The 25172-nt window shown below is 38.8% G+C and overlaps 1 protein-coding gene across 1 annotated transcript in view; it reads left to right on the forward strand.

Moving 5' to 3' along the window:
* The first annotated feature begins 22592 nt into the window (after positions 1-22592).
* The window catches only part of efnb1 (ephrin-B1), a 73493-nt gene continuing 70913 nt past the window's right edge, over positions 22593-25172 (forward strand). The window contains exon 1 of the mRNA XM_010895406.4: positions 22593-23747. Within this exon, the coding sequence (XP_010893708.1) occupies positions 23629-23747 (119 nt within the window). The 5' untranslated portion in view covers positions 22593-23628. The remainder of the gene's footprint in view (positions 23748-25172) is intronic.

Below are 25172 nucleotides of genomic sequence, written 5' to 3' on the forward strand. Positions count from 1 at the left end.
TAAAATATGTTCTTCTGTTCCTCACTCAAAACCTTCCTTTTTTGACTTCTTTGGAAAGGAAAGAAAAGGGTGCAGCGGTCTCTTAATCTTTTCCGGATATGCCCACAACTGTTGATAATGGAGAAGGTGAAATCGCCAGTAATAGTGAGGTATGTTAAAGTTAAAGTAATTAAAATTAACTGTAAATGGCAAACAATAAACAGGACTGAAAAGAATGTGATTACCTCAAAATATATATATATATATATATTTATATATATTTATTATAAATCCAACAAAAGGACAACCAGAGGTGTAGGCTTTTTCATAGTCGATGGGCAGGCAGAAGGTCGGTGCACAAGAGTCGGAATGAGCTGAGCAAGTTCCAAATGGATAATCCAAAAGACGATGGTCAAAAAAGGCAGGCGCAGCTCAGGACACAAGGAGGGTTCTCAGACTTTCTAGGAAAAGGAAAATACAGACGCACACAAGACAAACAATGATATTGGAAGCTGGTGTTTTGCTATAAAAATCAGTTGGAGCAAGTTTGCAACTTTCAAGTTTGTTTATAAGTCCTGTTAATGTTTATAAAAAAATTACTATTATTATTACCTGTTATATTTCTTTTCAGCAACCAGAAAGAGGTTGTTGTCAGCATCATGATATTTACAAATAATCTTGATTTAAAGACACAGTTTTGTTAAAGTAGGCCTACAGTGGGCATACATGATAAATACTTCTAAACAAAAGACCTGACACAAAAACGGAATGTTCTATCACTTCAAAAAAATGTAAACCTTTAATGGTCAGGTGTATTTCAATGTGGTTTCTCAAGTTAAACCTTGTATGCTTGAACATGCTTGACTATTCTGGTGAATGCATTTGGCAGGACAAAAAAACACACCATCATTGAGCAGTTGGGAAGGTATGCTTATAGAAAATTGCACAAAACCATTTCTGAACACAAGGTAAAAAAACACTTCACTTTGTTCAGTGGCTATTGGTTGGACTTTAATATCTCTACCACCATTGCCTGAAATTAGCACTTTAGTGCATATTTTAAATACAGTTTAAAATATGTGGGGGGTTGTCTGTGGGGGGTTGTCTGTAGTTTTTGCTGGATTTTAAATATAAAGATTGTTGCCATCCCTTCTACTTCAGTGTAATCAAGCTGATATAAAACATGTAAATTATGAATCCTCAAATCAAGGGTTGGAAAATATCTTGGTGATGGCTTTAACAAGTTTAATTTACTTGAGTATGTGCTTGACAGTTTCGCTAGCTTAACACAGAGCCCCCCAGGAAGAATATATGCTGCTTCTAAAAAAATTAATGGGGATAAAAGTAGACACCAGCCAAAAAGAACACCCTAAAAGTGTAACGCGTTCCCAGACATTCAAGTTGAAAGAAAGTACAACTTTAAAACAAATTGGTAACATCATCACCTGAACACAGATGACAGGTTAAGTTATTTAGAATTATGACTCCTAATTAGGGACACAACTACTGAGCCAGGTCTTCCTGGGCTGGTCGCAGTTAAATGGGGCTAACTGGAGGGCTGGCTGTGCTCCTTCTCTTCTCATTGAAAGGAATGCTCTCAGTTGCCATTGAAGGTCTTTCCATTCATGGCTCCCCTACTCTCGTGGCTACGCCCCCCTTTAAGAGTGTGAAGACATTCTCTTGCTCCTCACCCCGGTGATATGGTGCTCTTTGCACACAAAGGGCTGCTGCTCTTATGCACCGCTCTAGTTAGCATTCACACAAAGAGCAGCATGGTCATCAAGAGAGGATGTATTTGCATGGATGCTGTCAATCAGTCAGTAAACAAATGAACCTGTAATTAAACAGGATTAAGGACTGAATTTTTGTTCGGTTTTAATCCCACCCTTTCAGATGTGCCTTGTCCTGGCCTGAAAGAGAAGAGACATCCAGGTTGTAGTGAAAGAGTAGTGGCTAACTGCAAGTTTGACAGACAAGCTGACCGCATGTACTCATGCAAAACACAAGTTGTGTGGTCCATCATCCTGTCTACAAGTGGGGAGTCAGGTGATGGAAACTGATGAGAGACTAGTTACACACGCTGTGAATGGGTTAACGTGAATTTCACCGCAGAATACAGGCAGTCTGTGCCACACAGGTTGCATCTGAGCTCAATTTGGATTTTCCTGTCTAAGGGTCTAAATACTTATGTAAATTCTTTGTGTACATACGTATTTATGTGCATTTATTTTATGAACTGGCACAATTTTCAAAACATTTGTTTTCACTCATTTATTGTGGGGTATTCTGTTTAAATTAAAATCAATTAACATAAAATCAATTATAAATTAGGTTTATGACACAAAAATATTTGGATACATTCGAGGGTCTGAATACTTTCTGAAGGTGCTGTATGTGGCTTATGGTGTTACAGGCCAAATCAAATATGTAAGCCTTGTCAAACAAGCTTTTCAAAGTCTCATTAAATCTGGCTTTTATTGAACACCACTAACTGTAAGTAAAATATAGGCCATTGTAAGCTACTTTATAGAAAGCAAAAGCTAATGTCAATATGAAAATGGTATGCTATTTGCTTCACTGATTTTTTTGATAGAACACTACTAAGCCTAAGTTTTGCCCAGATAGCCATGATATCATATTCACTACTTGCTAAATATATAGAGTGCATTTTGGAATATATTTAGACCACTTATTATTATTCTAAAATTGATTACATTTATTTTTTAATCATTAATCTACACACAATACACCACAATGACTAAGCAATAACACTTTTTTTTAAATATATTTTCAGACTCCTTTACTTAGTACTTTGTTGAAGCACCTTTGGAAGCAATTACGGCCTTGAGTCTTATGTATGATGCATTGACTTGGCTGTGTGCTTAGGGTCGTTGTCCTGGTGGAAGGTGGCCTGAGATCCTGAGCACTGTGGAGCAGCTTTTCTTTAAGGATCTTTCTGTACTTTGCTATGTTCATCTTTCTCTCAATCCTGACTAGTCTCCAGGCACCACGGTTTTATGGTGCCACCACCATACTTCCCCGCAGGCTTGGTATTGGCCAGGTGATGATGATGACTGGCTTCATTAGGACTTAACGCCTGGTATTCAGTCAATTGTAGGTCAATATCTAACCTCCATTTCCTCTCAAAAATCTTTAAAAAATTTGTTTCCCAACAACTGAATGCCTTCCTGAAGACAAATAACATTTATGAAATGCTCCACTCCGGTTTCAGACCACATCATAGTACAGAGACTGCATTTTTGAAGGTAACAAATTACCTTCTAATGGCCTCAGACAAAGGCTCCGCATCCGTCCTGTTGCTTCTTAATATTAGTGCTGCTTTTGACACTATTGATCACTCCCTTCTCTTAGAGATTGGAAACCCATATTGGGCTACATGGACATGTTCTAGCCTGGTTTTAAGTCTTATTTATCTGAAAGATATCAGTTCGTATGTGTGAATGGCATATCCTCTGAGAAATCAAAGGTATGTTTTGGTGTTCCTCAAGGCTTGGTTCTGGGCCCATTATTGTTCTCACTATATATGTTGCCTCTGGGTGATGTAATCAGGAATCACAATGTCAATTTTCACTGATGACACAGTTATATATTTTAATGAAGCCCCAAAATTAGCTACTTTGGAAGCATGCGTTTCAGATATTAGGAAGTTGATGACAGAGAACGTCTTGCTTTTAAACTCAAGAAAACCAGAAATGCTTGTTTTAGGACCCAATAAACAAAAAGCTTTGTTAGCAGATCTCACTGTGAATGTCGACGGCTACATGGTCGTATCCCAAAAAACTGTAAGAAACCTCGGCGTTACCCTTCATCCTGACCTCTCCTTTGATGAACATATAAAATGTATCTCAAGAGTTGCTTATTTTCATCTTTGAAACATTGCAAGAATCTGAAACTTTCTATCAAAAACTGATGCAGAAAAACTAATCCATGCTTTTGTTATTTCTAGATTAGATTACTGCAATGCTCTTCTTTCCGTTTACCCTGATAAATCAATAAATAAACTTCAATTAGTGCTGCACATGGCTGCTAGAATCCAACTAGAACAAAACAATTTGAACACATTCTTGTCTCTCTGTTGTGCACTTGTGCAATTGGGCTGTACTCTGCTGGCAATACTCTGCCCTCATTCAGGGTGGTTGCGGTTGGTGGGTGTCCCTTTGGTTGATGCTTGGCAATGTGGGTGGATTGATTTCCTACCTGTTGGGCCCTGTCCGGGGCCTCCCCCGGATAGGGCCACAGTGTCACTGGACCCCCTATCTCAGCCCCAAGGTCTTACGCTGCTATATTATTTTGCTGGGTGAGTAGGGTCAGTTCTCCTTCTCCACAATAAATCCTTGTAGATCTTAGCAATGCATTTTCAAAATGTTCCTAGTCTACTGCCGTTTTAAACTTAGGAGGACATGAGGTCTTGGCCCACACCTGAGGAGTACCAGGCTTGAAAGACTTGTTGCTGTCCCTGTCCAAAGTCCTCCTGGTTGTGCTGCAGATCAAGGTGATACCTGATGATTTCAGCTGCCACTCTGCTGACCCATTGTTGCTTGCTCCTTGAGGTTTAAGGCCGGGTGTGATTGATTGATGGTTGTCCTTCTGGAAGGTTCTCCTATCATAATACAGTTACACTGGAGCTTTGTTAGAGTGCCCATTGGGTTCTTTGGTACATGCCTGACCAGGGCCCTTCTCCCCTGATAACTCAATTTGGCCAGACGGCCAGCTATGGAAAACCCCTTATGGCTTTTCTATCTACCTATCTATCTATCTAAAGTAAGGGCGGAGGGTCTACATTATGGTTAACTCTCGTTGGGGAATGGATGTTGCAGTGCACTCAACACACTGCTCACAAGACCTGGAGCTACTGAGTGTAAAGGTTCAGCCCTTCTACCTTCACTGCAGTCTATATAACCCCGCTGGCGGATAAAATGCACACACTGGAAGTCCTATTATTTACCCCTTTGCCTATTTTGTATCCAAAAGATGGAATTTATTAATTGTTTGCAAAACATTGTCATCATCTTCTTCTTCTTCTTCCGCTTCATCCGGGGCCGGGTCGCGGGGGCAGCAGTCTAAGCAGGGATGCCCAGACTTCCCTCTCCCCAGACACTTCCTCCAGCTCTTCCGGGGGGACACCGAGGCGTTCCCAGGCCAGCCGGGAGACATAGTCCCTCCAGCGTGTCCTAGGTCTTCCCCGGGGTCTCCTCCCGGTGGGACGGGACCGGAACACCTTCCCTGGAAGGCGTTCCGGAGGCATCCGAAACAGATGCCCAAGCCACCTCAGCTGACCCCTCTCGATGTGGAGGAGCAGCGGCTCTACTCTGAGCTCCTCCCGGGTGACCGAGCTTCTCACCCTATCTCTAAGGGAACGCCCAGCCACCCTGCGGAGAAAGCTCATTTCGGCCGCCTGTATCCGGGATCTTGTCCTTTCGGTCATGACCCAAAGCTCATGACCATAGGTGAGAGTAGGAACGTAGATTGACCGGTAAATCGAGAGCTTCGCCTTGCGGCTCAGCTCTTTCTTCACCACGACAGACCGATACATCGACCGCATTACTGCAGAAGCTGCACCGATCCGTCTGTCAATCTCCCGTTCCATCCTTCCCTCACTCGTGAACAAGACCCCTAGATACTTAAACTCCTCCACTTGAGGCAGGCACTCTCCACCAACCTGTAGTGAGCAAGCCACCCTTTTCCGACTGAGGACCATGGCCTCAGATTTGGAGGTACTGATTCTCATCCCCACCGCTTCACACTCGGCTGCAAACCGTCCCAGCGCATGCTGAAGGTCCTGGTTTGAAGAGGCCAACACGACAACATCATCCGCAAAGAGCAGAGACGAAATCGTGTGGTCCCCAAACCTGACACCCTCCGGCCCCTGGCTGCGCCTAGAAATTCTGTCCATAAAAATTATGAACAGAACCGGTGACAAAGGGCAGCCCTGCCGGAGTCCAACATGCACTGGAAACAAGTCTGACTTACTGCCGGCAATGCGGACCAAGCTCCTGCTTCGGTCGTACAGGGACCTGACAGCCCTTAGCAAAGGACCCAGGACCCCATATTCCCGAAGCACTCTCCACAGGATGCCGCGAGGGACACAGTCGAATGCCTTCTCCAAATCCACAAAACACATGTGGATTGGTTGGGCAAACTCCCATGAACCCTCCAACACCCCGTAGAGGGTATAGAGCTGGTCCAGTGTTCCACGGCCCGGACGAAAACCACACTGTTCCTCCTGAATCCGAGGTTCTACTATGCTGAACCTCGGATTCAAAACATTGTCCATTTTCCCAAAGTGTATTATTGGTCCTAGACCAAAACCCAAACCACATTATAAAGAATTGTTATAAAGAATCTACTGAATATAGAAAATCATTTGATAATTTTTTAGCTTCAACTGATCATTTATAAGGAATGTATTTGTAAGTGCACCTGATGATGGTGATTTTGTACTGACTCCTTAGCTTTGCTTTTGGTTGCTAACATTCATGAGTTTTAGCTGCAACCATTTGGTCATGGCGATTGTCCATGTGACAAGACAGTCGCCTCTGATGGATTCAGCTATATGTAAGGCTTGATTGTTGAATACCACATGTTTATGTCACAAACCATTCGATATTTACAGATGTCTTAGTGACATCTGTCTCCTTAGGGCACCCCACCTCCAGTTTTCTGGTAATCCAGTTACCATAATGGCTTATATCGTATGGTTTGCAAGATTCTGCTGAACACACTAAACAAAAAATTGAGCTAGCAAAAACTTTATGGAATCAACCAACACATGATGACATGACCAAAATCAATCATACCTGCGGGAAAATAGACTCGGATGGGTTAAACTGCCAGTGGAAGAAATTGATATTCTTTCACTATTGATATTTGCAAAATTGTATCATAAAGTTAGTCATGAGAAATAACAAACAAGGGGGAAAATCTGGTGATTGAATGTTATGGGAAAAATAGATGGTAGGTCACAAACTGTTCTTTGCATGAAATTACTGAATTTCTACAGAGAAGCCATTAACCTCTGCAATATTTTCTGCAACTCCACCCTACCTTACTTAGTCATCCCCTCTCTGCATAATTTCCCCCCCAAAATAATCCTGCCAACTGTGTGCATTACAATGTCCATGACCCAAAGATACAATGTCTCTGTTTCAAAATTAAAGCTCTGTTCACTTCCCATTAACCAGAAATATTCCAAGAAAATCATCCTATTGGTTGGATATAAATATTGTATGGAGAATTATCAGACCTCTACTATGAGTTGTATACGCTCATAGTTCCCAAGCAGCACCTGGCTAACTGGATTAGTGGAGAAGACAGATAGAAAGCAAGGATGAGAGAGTGAAATGGACTTTAAACATTGGTCGTTCACAGGTCCCAAGAGCAAAAGCTAAAGAAGGTTGGGAATAAGGGCTACTTGAACATACAGATCACTTATTCTGTCATTGGCCATATGCTGCTGAACTCAAGTGTAGGGGAGGCCTTGGAAACAACTGTCTGGGGGCTAGGATAATAAAGGCCTAGTAATTACACTGTCCTTCTGTCATCCCGGAACATACACAAAAGACTGTTAATCTCTGCCCCAAGGAGCATGGTGATTCTCTGACTGCTTTTTTTGTACCTTTTTCTGAAGCTGCTTTATCCCATCCACTTAGAATGAATAGAGTATACACAATTCTAGATTATATACATAAGCTGTTCTCTCAAACATTTGACAAAGACCTTGTTAAGCAACTAAAAGTCCATTAAGATAAATAAATCTACAGCATTAACCTGGAATATATGGAGAAAGTATGTAAAGAATTGAGCAGGTATATGAAATGTTAGTCCCCATACTAATTAATGCATTTGACTTATAATTTTTTTGCAAGGTAAAAATCATGTCTCAGCCTCCTTTTACCAACTTCTGGACCAGAGTTTTTGCAAGGAAATATGGGGGGCCTGATAATGTGACAAGCAGTATTTTAATTTACTGGACTTTTGAGACATTTACTGGAAAGTTATATTATCTACAGTATCATAAACAAATGTATACTCTATCTGTTTAGTTTTTAACTTTTGTGATGTTGGCTAAGACAGGAATAAAACAAAATAATGTAGAACACAATGTTGTAACATAACAGGTTGTAATAAATATATTTTTTCCCAACAAGTCATTATGCCCAGTTGATAATCAATCCAATAATGGCTGCAAACCTAAATTATGCTTAAACTATACCAAAATAATTTCACAACACATGGGTGACTGGGTTAAATGGGGAATAAAATCCAACTGATGCCTAAAAACACACAACATAAGCATGTTAAATTGTGGTGGTTTCATCAACAAGATGCAATTCTGTTATTTGAAAAATTTGTTCACATTACAATGTTACCAAAAACCCTGATGGATGTTACCAATTTAGAATTAAATATTAATTACATTGTTTAATGTTGGCAGTTTTTTTGCTTGTTAATGTTGCCTACATGCGTTTTGTGGCGTGTCTTGGCCTGCCCAAAGTGAGCTGATACTGTGCACTCCTTGGAGCAGCTTGCAAAGTGCATAAGCCTTGTTACTTTTCCTTTCAGATTGCATGATATTGAGGACTTCTTTATTCTGTTTTGGAGAAAAAAATCCCCTCTTCACAGGAACTCGGGAATCTGGGAAAATCAACACATTATTTTCTAGTTTTGCCCAGTTGGGTACACTTTATTCAAGTTCTATGAGGACTTTGCAAGCTGTGTGGAAGTTTATTTCACTGTATGCCTTGAATTGGCTTTAGCGGGCTAATCATTACCCTGTTCAGAACATGCCAGAGAAGATAACATTTCTTATTATGCACAATGGTCTTAATAACACATGTTCTCTTATTGATATTAAACATGCAGAAAATGGTGGCCCTTCCCTCTGTTCTTGCTCCACTCCCGTCAGAATGATTGATCAATGCTGAACTCCACCACTCCATTCCCTGGGCTTGGATGGCAGGTCCCGGGTAGGTCCCGGGTAGGTCCCGGGTGGAGGTCGGCTAAATCTGAAGTCTAAGGGACATCTGCCCTGCAGTTATTTAGGTAAACAACATGTCAAATAAATATCTTTATATTCCATCACTACTCAAGCGCTCTCAAGCACCATGAGAATGGTTTGCGCTTTCTGTTCGTACTGAAAATTCTGTTGTGTGTTTGCTTGTGTTTTGTAAGTGTCTACTTGCCAGCACATTTGTGTTTTTCTAGCCAACCTATTATCTAACGTAATCTTTACAAACAGATCTCGGAGCCTGGCCTAGTGCCTCAATCATTATTTACTCATATCACCATCACTTTGAAGTGAGTCAACACATGCCCAAACATCTCAAAAAGTTGGTAAATTATTAAATAAGGCAACAGGAGTTGTGGTATGTTAGCAATACACCAACAAACCCAGAGATGCCTTATTGCTTTTTAAGACCTTTTAGCAATGCAATCAGAAATGTAAAAAGTTTATGATGTCATACTTGTACCCATGGTACCGGGTTTCATAATACTATGGCTTTCAGTTAATTAGCATTCAGGATTCATATCCCGCTGTTTATAATGAAGATTAGAAAACTGGTTGTTTGGATCCTGAATGATGAGCAATGTTTCAAGCTGTGCAGCATTGGCTGTAGCAAACAGCCATGTCTGCTAACAGAGTTTTGTCATGTTCATGTTGTTGTCCAATCCATCTAATCCATCCACTCGCACACTGTTTTTCAATTTTTTCTAGCCTAGCATTATCATTTTGTTAGTTACTGTGGGTGTTCAGTTAAGCAATTATGCCTATCTGAACTCACAATATTAGTTCCACTGTTGATATGCAAACTCCTCTGGCTGTAGGTAATGAGTGTGAATTGTGCACACAGTGCTGACATACTGAACACTGCAGTGTTTTTACAAGCTATGTTAATTCTATGCAGTTAATTGTACATCAGTTGTAACGGTTTGCAGGGCTGACAACCAACTTCTATTTTGTGACAGCTGCTGAACATCTAGTATTGCAAGTCAAACAAGTGGCACAGGAGAGGCATGTCAGAAGCACCTACTCTGGTCAGTGATGGTTAGAAATTGCTGCACCTTGCATTTTCCAATAAGAAACAGACACAAGAAATATGAACTATACATAGACTACACGTATTATAGTGAAATATATAAAAAGGGACACCAAAATTAGTATGTTACATTTGGTATAGTTGCAAAAGATATAGTATAATGCAGGAGACAGATAATAATGCTGATATTTCTCAACACCATGTTGCATGTTCAAATTTCGTCACCAAAAACATTACCAGTAACTACTTTTTAGGTACTTAACATGTCAGATAACCATGAAATGAAACTTTGGGAAAATGAGAAAAAGTTGTTAACAGTCTACAGTTGAATAACTGTTGAAACAAAAAACATAAATACATTTTTGTCTACCATGCGCCTTCATTGGCAAAACACATTTTATGGAGATATTAAAAATGGAACTTAATTCAAATATTTGTAAGTCTTGAGTCTCGGCTGGAATAGCACTGCATTCATATATACAATGCTTTCCAGAAATGTTGGCAACTTACATTCGGCAAATATGAATAGAAAAATGAATTAACTAAAAAATGACCTCAATGCCAACCCCTAGATGCCAGCTCCATGCCCAAGTTATTTGGAAGGGTTGACAAAAGAAAGCCTCTGCTGTTTCCAACCAATAATAACCAAAATGTAAAACAAAGCATTGTTGACAGAATATGATAAGAACGTCTTTTCATTGCTTATTACACGTTGCACCAATGGTCAGACTCATTAATATTTGGCAATGTCAGGAACAGCCAGTCACATTTCTGTCAGGAGCAGCCAGTCACATTTCTGTCAGGAGCAGCCTGTCACATTTCTGTCAGGAGCAGCCAGTCACATTTCTGTCAGGAGCAGCCTGTCACATTTCTGTCAGGAGCAGCCAGTCACATTTCTGTCAGGAGCAGCCTGTCACATTTCTGTCAGGAGCAGCCAGTCACATTTCTGTCAGGAGCAGCCTGTCACATTTCTGTCAGGAGCAGCCAGTCACATTTCTGTCAGGAACAACCAGTCACATTTCTGACACAAAAGGGATGCTGTAAACTAGCGCATCTAAAAAAAAAAGGATTAATGTCATTTACCAAAACTAGATTCTGTTCATTTAACAAAGCCAGCAGCCTCCTGTCTTGTTATGGGGCCTGCCATCTCCAGTCGTCTGTTGCTGTGCACAGTTGGTCATCAGTAGCATCACACAGAATCATTTTGACAGCATGTTTTTTGAAATAGTCAAGTGAAATTTAGGGGTGGCATTTGTACAATGTACTTGATTTAACAAGCTACAGTAAACAATATACTTGCAAGAACCTAAGTAGCTACAGTTAACGTGACAGTACAACTTTCACAATCCCCATTAATGCACGGACCATGAGCAATGCAGTATTCCCTAACCTTTAGTGTTGACATAAGGTAGCTAGGTTTTTTTTATAGGAAAAAAATGAAAATAAAGTAATTATTGTCAAAGAAGGGTTAAAATTAAGATATAATTTTTTTCCAGAGCTATATATCAGCATTTGCAGTAAAAGTGGATTGAGAGTGTTTCACAAAATTTAAACATCAGAAATACAGTGGCTCTCAAAATTATTCATTCCCCTTTCACTTTTCCACATTTTATTGTGTTACAACATGAAATTAAAATAGATGTTTCTTCCACTGATAACACAAAAACTGTCCATGATGACAAAGTAAAAAATTAATAAAAAAAAAGTGGTAAATGAATTACAAATACAAAGCAGAAAATCTTTGATTGCATAAGATTTCACCCCCTTTAGTCAGTATTTGGTAGAGGAACCTCTGTCAGAAATTACAGCTAGAAGTCCATTTGAATACATTTATCAGCTTAGAACATTTGGACACAGCAATTATTCCAGAATCTTCTTTGAAATTTGCCCTAGTGGCTGAGGACCTTTGGTTAACACCATTTTTCAACTCTATCCACATTCTGGGCTTTAATTGGGCCACTCCAAAACCTTGACCCTATTTGTTTTGAAGCAATTCCACTGTTGCTTTGGCTGTATGTTTTTGGTCATTTTGTCATGCTGGAATATGAATCTAATCCAACACATTCTCCTAAACATGAACGTGAAGCTATGACGTGTTCTGGTTCACGTACACAAGATACGCATGGAGAGTCCATGTGACTTTAGGATGGACAAGATGCACATTATAAAATGCTTTATGCAGTATGTTCTCTGTGTTTTTCCTGAAAAAGAAGGGGGCAAATGACCTATTTGTAATCTATTTTTTAAACTGCTGTTATTATGAGAAGTTGTATGTATGTTTCCGAACACAGCTGGTAGCAACTAAGTAGGGATGATTGAAAGAAAGGGTCTACGCAACACTCATTTACGCAACACTCAACACATTTACAATATTGCATTAACATATTCCTGATCAACATAATCTTTAGTGAATACATTGCTTTCTTTCAGAGGCATCTGAAGCAACATTTTGTAAAGCATCAGGTTTGTGGAATTTTCTGTAGTTGTTCGAGAAAGGTAAGAGAGAAGGTCCAACACCCACTTGAGTATCTTACAGTGAATTATGGATAATGTATAAAAAAAAATTGTGCTTTCAGCTCTAAAAAATACAGACAATCCGCATCTCCAGGTCACAAACCTTCTCTTGTGATCCCAGACTGTACATCCCACGTGGAATACCTGCTCGCTGGCAGCATCTGGAACTGTTGATCTGTGATCGAAAGGCTGACTTCATCTCGGCCTACATTCCGCTTGAGGCCCTTGACTTCTGTCTCTAACAGAGAGCCTAGAAAATACTGCTAATTCCTGCTGTCTCTTCATCTGGCTATGTGTTTTCCCTGTGTCCGAGATTATCTGTTCATCATGGTGGCGATACGGGGCTACTTTAAAATGAAGATTTTACCTGTATGTTTAACCTTCTGAATTCCATGCTGTTAATGTGACCTGGCCATTCAAGCTCACTTATTACCTCCCGACGTCAGACGTCCATTGATTCATTTCCACTGCTTTTATTCTGCTCCTCTTTTGTTCTCACCTATTCCCAGTGCATTTATTAAATGTTGCCTTTCAACTAATCTCATTGCAACCCCTCTGCAGGTCTCTAAACATACTTTGTAAAGATGGTTATGTGCCATCACAATACCTTTTGTTTTCCACTTTGCTCTGTTCTCTAGCCTATCATCTCTACCAGTTGCTAGATCATTTGGCTGTCTCCTTAGCCTGCCTCTTCTACCAAACTTTTCTCCATTTCCAGATCCAATTTCGCCCACTTCTGCATTTCCTCTTGACCAGCTCAACCCTCCCGTCCTACTCCAAGGCTAAATCCAAGCTCACTAAAAAGGGCTTCGGGCAGCTGAGCAAAAATGTATTCATCCTTTCACTCCAGTTTTCCTGCCTTCTCTTCCTCTTTATCTGCTGTTAATGCCACTTTCTATCACATCAAATTTTAAGCTCTCTAACCCCAGGAAACTCTTTTCCAACTTCCTCCTAACTCTTCAATCTTCTACTTCTTTGCCCTCCGCCTTTCTTCTCTGAACACAGGTTTGTTAACCACTTCACAAAGTCTCACCCAACTGTCACCTGATTGTCTACCACTTGAAAAGAAGTGGTTGACAATTTGTCGCTCACACACTAAACTTGTCCATGATGCAGACAACACCCTGGCTTTTTCTGCAAACATCAAGTTCAGACAGAAAAGTTTAACTCTTTATTGGAGACATGCACAACAGGTCTTGGTGTTAGGTTCTGCTCCTCTGGGGTAACTCACATGATTGTGCATACAATACTACTGATTATGACATCAACCCCGTAATATCATTCATCCCCACAAGGGCGGTGACCAGCACTCATCAGACTGAGTGAGTAACCTGACGGTTAAATAGACATTATGAAATGTGATATTGTGATAGGAGTAAACCATCTGATCATCTCTCAATGCTGACCAATGACCATTCAGGTTTCCTGTCTGAACTGGCTATGCTAATGTGGTGACTCGCTCCTGCTTGTTCATGTTCTACAACATTCCTTAAGGACAACCTTACTTGACACAAGGAAGTGCTAATCCAGGCTCTTGTAATCTCATGCCTGGAATACTGGTTTTGACTGTTGCCATGTACCACTAAATCTCTGGTATTTACCTCCAAACCCCTGCAACTTATGCAGATTGCTGCCTCTGGTTTTGAATTTGCCCAAGTTCACCAATGGCACACCGCTCATATACTCACTCCACTTTCTTCCAGTTGAAGCTTACATCTACTTCAATGCTATTGTCCTTGTTTACAGGGCAGCTAGAGGAGCTCCCCCCCACCTTCAGGCAATGCTCAAACACAATCTGGGCTCTTCGTTCTGCCACCTCTGGGCATTATGGCCCCAATGCCCATTCAAAACTATTCTCTGTCCTTGCTCTCGAATGGTGTAATCCACTTCCCATGAGGCAAGGTCCATGCCCATGCCCATTTTCAGAAAACAGCAAACACTGTAACTTTTCAAACACTATTTAAAATAATTTTAAAGCCAGCCCCGCCATTGCCTTTGTTAACTGATTCTTGCAATAATAGGAATGTATATTGTCTTCCTTCTAGCACATCATTTTCTGATAGCTACTTCACTGAGTAGGATGTACTACTGAGCTATGTACTGCACTGTGTGTTCTGACACCTTTCTATCAGTACCAGCATTAACCTTTTCAGCAATTTGAGCTATAGTAGCTCGTCTGTTGGATCAGCTCACACGGGCCAGCCTTCGCTCCTCACATGCATCAACGAGCCTTGGCTGCCCATGACCCTGTTGGCGGTTCAGCGCTTTTCCTTCCTTGGACCACTTTTGATAGGTACTGACCATTGCAGACTGGGAACCCCTCACAAAGGCTGCAGTTTTGGAGATGCTCTGAACCAGATGTCTAGCAATCACATTTTGGCCCTTGTCAAAGTCGCTCAGATCCTTACGCTTGCCCATTTTTCTTGCTTCTAACACATCAACTTTGAGGACAGAATGTTCCCTTGCTGCCTAATATATTCCACCCACTGACAGGTGTCATGATAATGAGATTATCAGTGTTATTCACTTCACCTGTCAGTGGTGATAACGTTAAGACTGATCAATGTATCTTTCAACTCTTTATCAGCTTAGAACATTTGAAATTACACAAATCTATCTAGAGCCTTCCCTGTACAGTAAACAAATTGACAACCTTTTTTTTCCTTTATGAAAACAATGTGTTGATATTTTGTGAACAAAATACTTTACAGTGAAATGTTAAAATTGTTTTTAAAGTTTTTGCAAAAGTGGATTTGAGATATACAAACTATGCACAAATAGTCACAATGTGGGTTTTGATTTCAGTTTACAGTGAATGTTACCAGTCATTTAAATGGACCATAACAACTGTTCTAGGGGACTCCACATTAGCAAGCAAGCAAGTTTATTTACAAAGCCAATTCAGACATAGAAGCAATTCCATGTGCTTTTCAAAGAAAAAGAAAATAATTTAATAATACAGTTGGATAAAAACAAATTGTCAAATGAAAACATCAAAACAACATCATAATAATAAAAACGGGATAAAAACATAAAAGCTGTAAGGCTAAACAGTGTGGTTTAGTTTAAGTGCTCAGTCATAGACATGTGAAAAGAGAAGTTTTTTTAACCTGGATTTAAAAAGCGATACGTTTGGGGCATGTCTAAGACCTTCTGGTAGTTTATTCCAGTTGTGTGCAGCATAACTGCTTGGTTTGGACTCTAGGCTCTACAAGCTGACCTGTGTCCATGGATCTAAGAGCCCTACTCAGTTTATATTCTTCAAACATATCAAAAATGCATTTGGGGCCTAAACCATTCAGTGATTTATAAACTAAAAGCACCACTTTATAATCTATTCTTTAACTGACAGGGAGCCAGGGCAAAGATTTAAGAACTGGAGTGATGTGCTCCGTTCTCTTGGTCCTGGTTAACATTCTAGCAGCAGCATTCTGAATGAGCTGCAGCTGTTTTACAGTCTTTTTGGGGAGTCCAGTTAAGAGTCCATTACACTAGTCAACCCTACTAGATATAAGCATGAATGAGCTTCTCTGGGTCTTTTTGGGACACCAAGCCCTTGATTCTGGCTGTATTTTTATGATGATATAATGCTGTTTTGGTAACTGCTTTGATATGAATGTTAAATGTGAGGTCTGAGTCTATCAGCACACCAAGATTATGCACATGGTCCCTGGTTTTTAGGGCCCAAGAATCCAGCTCTTTACTAATACTAGTTCTTTTATTTTTGTTGCCAAACAAAATAATATGTTTTATCTTGTTTTAATTGTAGACAATTTTGGTTCATCCAGGTATTTATGATGTGCTCTATATCTGTTTTTATGAGCCATATATATTTGAGTATTGTCGGCATAGCTATGGTAGTTCATGTTGTTGTTCTGTAGAATTTGGCCCAGAGGTGGCATATAGAGATAGAACAGAAGCGGTCCAAGAACTAATCCCTGGGGAACTCTGCATGTCATTAGTGCAGCATTTAACCTAATTGCTGTTGTAACATCCGTGATAAAAGACTTATCAACTGAAATACTTTTCATGTATTTAGTTAAGCAAGCAATCAGCATCCAGCCTTATTTTAGTTTATGCTGTAATGGACAGCAATTGCTATATATTTGTAATGATTTGTAAGAAAGTGTGAGAAAGTGTGGGACAGATTCAAGAGAGAAAGAGGACAGCTAAGTAGCTCAGCAAAACTCCCCTCAATTAGGTATTTCAAGGCATTCCCAGCTAGGGCTTTGGGGATTCGTATTCATGTTTGCCACAAAATAGAACTCTCAAGAGAATGGGGCTAAGCTCTAAATGTGTCTTAGTGGTAAAGGTGTGAAATATGTTGATTAACCATGAACAGTCCTGTGTCCCACTGTCCCAAAGTTGTCATCCTCACAGCCCACTGAGATGTCCTAAGAAAGGAAGGTGATTGTCAGGTTTTTCAAGAAAGCCATCCAATCACAGAATTCGTAATATGACCTGCTGTTATACTCCATAATTTGAAGTTCTGAGATCTAACATTTAAGAAATACTTTTCACCAGACAACCCACATTGTAATGTGCATGCATTTATATATACTTATGAAAGCAACATATTTATTTTGACAAACCACTCTCCTGGGATGGCTGCGTCATGCCTGGGGCTTAGATGGCCCCTCCACCCTTTCCCCTCCATTGTATTCTGCATTGCTCAGACAGAGTGTCATGAAGGGCAGCTGGGAGCAGTGGAGTCACTGACGTACCTTATGGCTGCTCCATATTGTGCTTCTGCTTTAGACATGTCTTAGTCTCCTTTGGCCCCAAGATGCTATGCAGGGGCCTGAAAAAGACATCCCCAGACAAGATTCCGTTGGGAGGCAGCTGAGCAGTGGTGGTGCCGGCCCTGATGGCTGGCTCCGGAAGGTTCCGGATTGTGCTTATTTTCTCACATAGGAGCATTGGTGCGACGCTGATGCATCAGGAGGAGATGCATTTGTTCCACAACATATGTCTATATAAAACATGAAAAAAGAGAGCACTACAATGGAAGACAAAAAGGAGGCACTGTAATGAAAGACAAAGTCATGATTGAGTCAAAAACAATAAAACTCACATGCTTTGATACTTTTCCACTTCTCAGACTATGAATCAATCACTCTTCATTTCATCCATTGCCTTTACAATGGTCTCAATGGATTGTAAATCGCCTGGAATAATTACTAGGCAGCAGATTAAATAAACAAATCATAGAGTGTAAAGATGTTAATTAAAAAGGATATGACTAAGGTATCTTCTTGCTTAGTGGTTCAGCCATTCCCAAAGTTTTTTTTACATCTAGGCCTATACTTTCTGCAATAGATTCCCACAACTTGCTATGTCAGTTTTGAATTGTAGCATGACTTTTGCCAGTGTTGGACTATGCCCAACCTGAATACTTTGATCTAACTTTATTAAACTCACCACTTGTTCTCTATAAGTAGAGAGACTATAGAGAATAAACACATAAGCAAAATGTGATCTGCACGTGCACAAAGCTTCAGAAAACTCCAGTTCTTCTCTGACAGACAAAAGGAGGTTTTCAGATATACGTCGGTTCCTTCAAAACCAGAGATATTTGGTCTACAGCCACAATGAGTAAAATATGTGACTAAATTGTGACTGACTCTGAATCGGAGAGCAATACAAATGCAAGCAATACAGAGCATTTTAGGTATTTTAATGATTGGGATTTGGGTTAGTGTATTTAAATCTTTACAGCATTACTTTCCCTGGACATCTTCTTAGGTTTTGAAAACAATCCAAGAAATTCACAACACATTTTGGAAGTGTGAATTATCCTTTAGGAATAGCAATTCAGGTTAATTTGGCACTTTAAGAGCATTAAGGTAAAAAAAACAATTGGCCATACTATATATATACTATATATATTTTTTATCTAAACTAGGATAAACTAGGGCATCCAGACATGCCATTTTTCTGGGAATATACCTGATTAGCGCTCAGACAAATTGCAGGTGATATTTGAATAATCAAACATTTTAGTCTAATCAGAATTGCTTACAAAAATGTTGTTCATCCCTGTGCCAACAGTGTATAAAGAACAAACCCCTTGGCCAGAAAGTGTTGCATGCATCAAGATCATTGGTAACCACAATTACTAGATAAGGTTATTGTAAATTAATTTCTATTAAATAAAAATAACACTGTAATAGTGGAAGTGTAAAATTAAATGTCATTTTTAATGCCATGTACACTCAAATCTAAAAAAGTATTTAGACAGTAACAGTCTGTACTTAAACCAGGTAATTGTATCATTTTAAATTCAATTCCTGGAATACAGAGACAAAAAAACATGTGTTACTGTCCAAATACTTTGGGAGTTCACTGCATAGTTTAATTTGCACAGTTATGATTCAACCACACAGCCAACCTTTTAGCCAACCTTTTAGAGTTTTATGATAAAATGACTTTGCTCAGCACTATTCTATAGCGATGTCTAGGCCTACATGCCCTTGTGATTGTCTAATCATCCATCAACTTCATATTGTACTCTAGCCTACGTATGAAGGTTCATGATCACATATTCCTCATTCAGCAGCCACATTTAAAAAACGGGAAAGCGTATGTTTTACATAGTACCCAAGACCAGTCTCTGACTTAGTTTGACCATTAGAAAAAGAGCAACAGCATAAACTGCAATGTGGGTTTGATTGAATTGAGTCCTTATTCTGTCCCATGAGTCAATAGCCTTTTCTGTTATATATCATAGATGATTTATGATTTATGATATTCCTAAGCAGTTTCTAGAGAGAAGTTAAAATAAAAAAACATTAAGTTAGTTTTATATTCTTACAGGCCTAAGAGTCCTCTCTTCCTCTCTCCTATTGTGGTTTATGCATATTCAGCAATAAGCTTGCCTTGCTCCTTGAGAGTGCTTGCTTCTATACTCATAGCAGATAAACACAAAAGTAACCATAATTGTGCCTGTAGTTCCATAAAAATCGAATTAAAACCTCCCATCATTGATTATATAATGTGTTGACATGGTATTGTTAAAGCGTTCCTTGAAAATCAAACATTAGGGGGACACAATGTCTCCCTTTCAAGGAACATTATAAATATCGGACGACAAGCAAATTGCTCATTCTTACAGTTTTATAAATAATTGATGACACATTTTAGACCCCTATAATTACACAGACCCCAGGCTGGAACTACACAATGCAGCAAGCCTTTAGTTTTACCCACTTAAAATCTTATCCACATCTGCAACACTTTGTTCTAGCTAGCACATGCTGAACTGTTCTCTTTTCAAATTATGTGCTTCTTACTTGCTCTTTGGAATCGTATCTTTCCAGATATAACCTTTTTTGGGGGTTGGACAAAACCACTGTTTTGAAAATCAGAAATTTAGACATATGGTATATTTGCATTCTGTGGTGTATGCTATAGATTGTAGATTTTATCATCAATGATTCATCAGAGTTGAGTGCACCAAATGCTACATTCCATTAGTAGAGTCCTCAAGTGACATCTGAGGCACATTAATGGTTTCAGTGTCTCTAAAGCTGAGCCATAGAGTAAGTCACCTGTGTGGTGTCCTACTCTCACAGTGCGTTCTCTGTATGTATTGATGATTGTGAATTCCAAATATGGTTCCCTTTTCAATATGTTTCAGTATCTTCCAGGCAGTGACCATGAAAAGAATATCACAGTAAAAAACAACATATTAAAAAAATAACATGTACTAGTAGCATAGGTCTGGACTACAAAAATCGTCAGAGAGTTTAACATTTTGGGTGTTCAGAAGTGCTCTGAATTATACCATACCTAAGGCAAAATACTGCTGAAACTATTTTATTCTTGACAATTTTTATGGACCACTAAGGCCTTAGCCCATTGTGTAGCACTTGCAAATAAGAACAGTGACTAACTGCACCAACAAGGCAATACATTCAAAACTGACCATTTTAAGTATGCCACAGACTAGTGAAGTATATAATGATGACAGACAATAATATGAGTATTAAGATAGAACACTGGCATGTTATTGGGCTTAAGTCAGACACAATTCACATCAATGTACAAAATGAATACAATAACTTTATCTCAACAGTTTAATATCTTTGTTTCAATCATTCGGATGTCTTACAATCAGAGGACTCACAATTTCAGTGGTCACGCCCAACATAAATCAGTGGTAGTGACTGTGGTCCTATCCCAACAGAGTGTAGCATAGATCCACATGAATGAGTCCATTAAAAACCTCTACAAATATTATATACTGTATACTAGTCAGTGGAATCAGCCAGCTGTAATATTGGACTGTCTATTCACACCATTAAGTACCTGAATTTAGTCTGATATGACCGCATACAGTGATGTCTGCAGTAAAAAAAAATATTTAAAAATAATAATAATAAATAATCATAATAATAATAATAATAATATATATATATATATATATATATATATATATATATATATATATATATATATATATATATAAAACCTGAAATAACTCTACAAACCGTGGCTGATAGCTACTTCATTGACTTAGGTGTACTTTACTACTACTGGTTTGTGTGGTTACTGTAAATTAAATCACTAAAATGTAAACATTTGAAATGGCTTCAATTGAAATGCATACAAAAAAGAATAACAACTATAATATACATCTGATTAAATTCAGTGCAGCCATGCTTTTCTTCAAGGGCAAAACCACAGGATGCACACCTGGGAATTAACCTTTTGATGGCATTTGGCAACATGACAGTTCCCTATTAGGCTACATCTTAATACCCCTTCACTACATGTATGAATGGTATTTTCCATGAGTTTAATATTCAAATGCAGACCATTTTGTGTTTTTGTCCTTTATTCTAATTGTTGACATGCATACCTTAAGGGAATAAACAAAGATTCTACACAATTTACTATAATGCCGTGATTTCAGGTTAACCATTAAGCTAACCAATATGCTATGTATTATAACTGTTTGTGTAGAGAGGTTAGTTCTTATCATAAAGATGCAGTCTGCGTCTTATCTTTGGCCACTGGTTATAAAAATGGCAACGGCAAGCCAAAAATGATCCCCACAAAAACGTAATGTATGCGCGTATTTGTGCCTCATGTCATCAAAACCACTCATTTTCAAACTTTCATAGGTAACAGAAAACCAACAATGATAATGATTCTCCTTATAGACATGGTGCTTGTAAACAAAATATTACATATTCAGCTCAAAGTGGGGGTTTTATTTTGTTAATTGCAAATGTCCTAGATCTTACTTGGATTAAAGAGATCTTACTTGGACTAAACTACAGAAAGGTGTTTATTACTTTGTAGAGATCCACTGAGTGCTAAACATGGCATAAAACAAATGATGAAAACAGCCATGGGCCCAAGCATCAGTGCATTGTTGACTGATTATCTCCATTTAATAGCATTCATTTCTAGTTATTTTATTAGTTATGACTTTGCAATAATCTGCCATTACTTTGATGAATTCCATAATTTAATTTAGAATGCAATATATTACCCACAAGGAAAGGTTTTAGGATGTAATGGAACAGAATAGAACATGAATAGACTGACGATCCCCTCTGAAATAGCTTAAGTTTCAGCCCCTTCCGATAGAGGGCAACCCAGTCAACGGTGTAATACGAACCATAATAGACCTACAACAGTCAGCACATTATCACATTATACTATCAAAACACATTATAGCCAATGTAGTGAGTAACATCTCAGAGTAAATGTACCATGCACTGCTAAATTAAACCTTACACAGGCAATACCTTATTAGGCTATATCTGTTGATTGCAGAGACAAGTTTATAGCCAGGCCACCATATTACCAATTTCCGATCAACGAATATGTATTTATAAATAGTCCATGCATATTAAGGGATAAACATAATAACCTTTTCATTACCATTTATCCACTATAAAGACTCAGACTTCGTCCGAGTCTCTTCCGTAGAGGGAATGATGAACAACATAATAATGAGAGGACTCTGCCAAGCCTTGATTGGTTGGGAGGCAAGGGCTATTCAAGCGTTGCATAATGTTCGGAGAAGTGTGTGCGAGAAGGGATCCTATCGTTTTGTCGGTTGGGTGTGCGCTGTGCGCTGGAACTATTACTGGAAAATGAATTGCGAGTTCTAGTTAAAAAGGCACAAAATTTAACTTTTTGAACAGCTATACCATTATTTTATATACTCTAAACTGGATTACTCACTCTCAAAGGCATAATGTTTAAGAGACAAGTCATGCCCTTAGGAAGCGGCAATTCAGCACGGACCTAGAACATGAGTTGGTGTTCACAATATACAGGCAGACTGTAAAAACGTTCAAGTGGATGGAATTTTAATGCAAAGGAGACTCTAACTCCCAGCGTAAACACGGATTTTGCGCATTTTATCGCGGCTATTTTGGAAACTGCTACTAAACGAATGGAGTAGCCTACTTCGAAGATAAACAGTTTTTTATGTCAAAGCGTGTTTAGTCGATCAAATCAAATGGATTTATATTCAGACAGCGGCTTCAATACACAACGATTAGTATAACACAGTTATACTGTGTCAACTGTACCAATTATATATTTGATGAAGCAAGGACAAAAGGGTCACATTAACTGTAGTCGGCATGTTAAATGTGCATCTACAACGGCAAAACGTACTCCAGCGAAAGGGTTCGCGGGCAAAGATTCCACTTGTTACCCAGTCTAGTATTATTTTTCCGACCAGTGTCAGTTTAGAAATGTGTTGTGTCAGTTAGTTTGAACGTGATCATAGTCTACCTTAAACCTCTATTCGACGTTGACTGGTAAGGTGATGAAATAAAGAGCCTGACGATTATCACACCTCCAATATTGTCTTGTACAGGCTATGCAGAACTAAAAGATAAAAAAAAATATATATATATACGTATTTTCAGTGATGGAATAGGCTAGTCATTTCATAGTAATTTGCATTCGTTACCGTATCCCTTCGCATAATATATATGCGACACTTGGGATCGCACCTTTTGCGAGATACAAACTATAGCTTTTTTCGAATGATTTCAACGTGTAGTTGATTAATTTTGACTCACTGACTAGGCTTAACGTGGAAATGGCCGGCTCCGGTACGAATTGGAAGTACTACCTTTGGATTTTAATAGTATTGTGCAGGTCGCTGTTACCCGTTGCCAAATCGTTGGAATCAGTTATTTGGAGCTCGCGAAACCCCAAGTAAGTGTCTTTGTTCTAATTTATATTAGACTTCTATCTGTATTAACATGTATTGAACAGAACACTGAACATCCATGCGATTCGATTCAAATGCATAAAGTTTACTAATAATCAGTATGCATTGGCGCCTGGACATGTTCCCAACTTTAGGGCTCTGTGATGTGCTGTATATTAATACTGTTACACAGTGTTGAATGGAAGATCATGCTGTAAAACAATATCAAAGAAGATGCATCGTAGGAAAATGGAAACATGATTTGTTAGTGGAATAAGATAGTGTGAGTCATTGTTGTGAGTCATTGTTGTGTTTCTAAATTGTATTGCAAATGTCTTTCATGGTAAGCTATTAAGTTATTTAGATACAACAAGTGTCTGCATTAATCAACTTCCAACCAAAATCTATGACAGGAAAAAAATCACCTATAATCAGTCTGTTAAGGTATTCGGCATTTGTATTGCAGTAGTCTCTACAATCAAGTGAAAGGCCACTGCTGCTTCATTTGTGTGTGATCTCATGTTGGTTTTCAGGTGCTCTCTTCTGGATGTGTTGACACCTTTCTAACCCTTTTTCTGGCTTTGAGGGCAGATACATTGCCAAGTCATAATCCTCAACACACTTCAAACCTTAGACCATACCAGGGATTTTGCTTTCAGAATGTGTTGGTCTTTTGTGTTATTTTGTTATGTGATCTAGATTAATATATATATCAAACGTCCATATGTTTTGTATGTATTTTAAACCGACTTAGCCCTGTAAGTACTTATAATCGTACAATACATAGTCTTCAATGGAATATGAATAGTTTCAGGTAGTTTATGTCTGTCTTTAATAATGCTACAGTTTACCAAGTAACAAAATAACTTTTGGGATAAATCACTTCAATAAAAACATGAAATTATATAAGTAAACGTTTAAATAACATGGTACAATAAGGTCATTCTGTTCCTTGCATTAAATATGTTTACCTGTTATTCATTTGTTCACTGTCCAATTGTGCAAATGAGGTGAATCACACTTATCAACTCTTCAAAATGTGAAATGTTGAGAACAAACATTATGGAGGAGCTTCATTGTTCCTGATGTAATACATGCAGTCAAATGATGTGGCCTAGTCCTTGCCTTGTTCACTCTTCAGTACACTATTCAAAAATGTCAAGACGCTAACTTTGTGTAAGTCTTGACAGAGACAAATCTCTAATTAACGGTTGTTAAAATAAGGGTTGTGTTGATTTACAATAGGTTTGTTGCTGCTTTCTCAAGTAAGTTAATGTTTGATTCCTGCCTAGTGGCTTTGCTTTGCTTTGCCTAATGTTGGTAGTTGGGTCACCCAGAATGTAGACTGGCACTTAAAAAGCTGATTTTATATCATGTTGGTCACATTCATACAGGCGTGATAACACTGATTTGTTGTACATTTAATTTAA

The sequence above is a fragment of the Esox lucius genome, chromosome 7 (assembly GCF_011004845.1).
Source record: "Esox lucius isolate fEsoLuc1 chromosome 7, fEsoLuc1.pri, whole genome shotgun sequence".
Classification (NCBI taxonomy): Eukaryota; Metazoa; Chordata; class Actinopteri; order Esociformes; family Esocidae; genus Esox; species Esox lucius.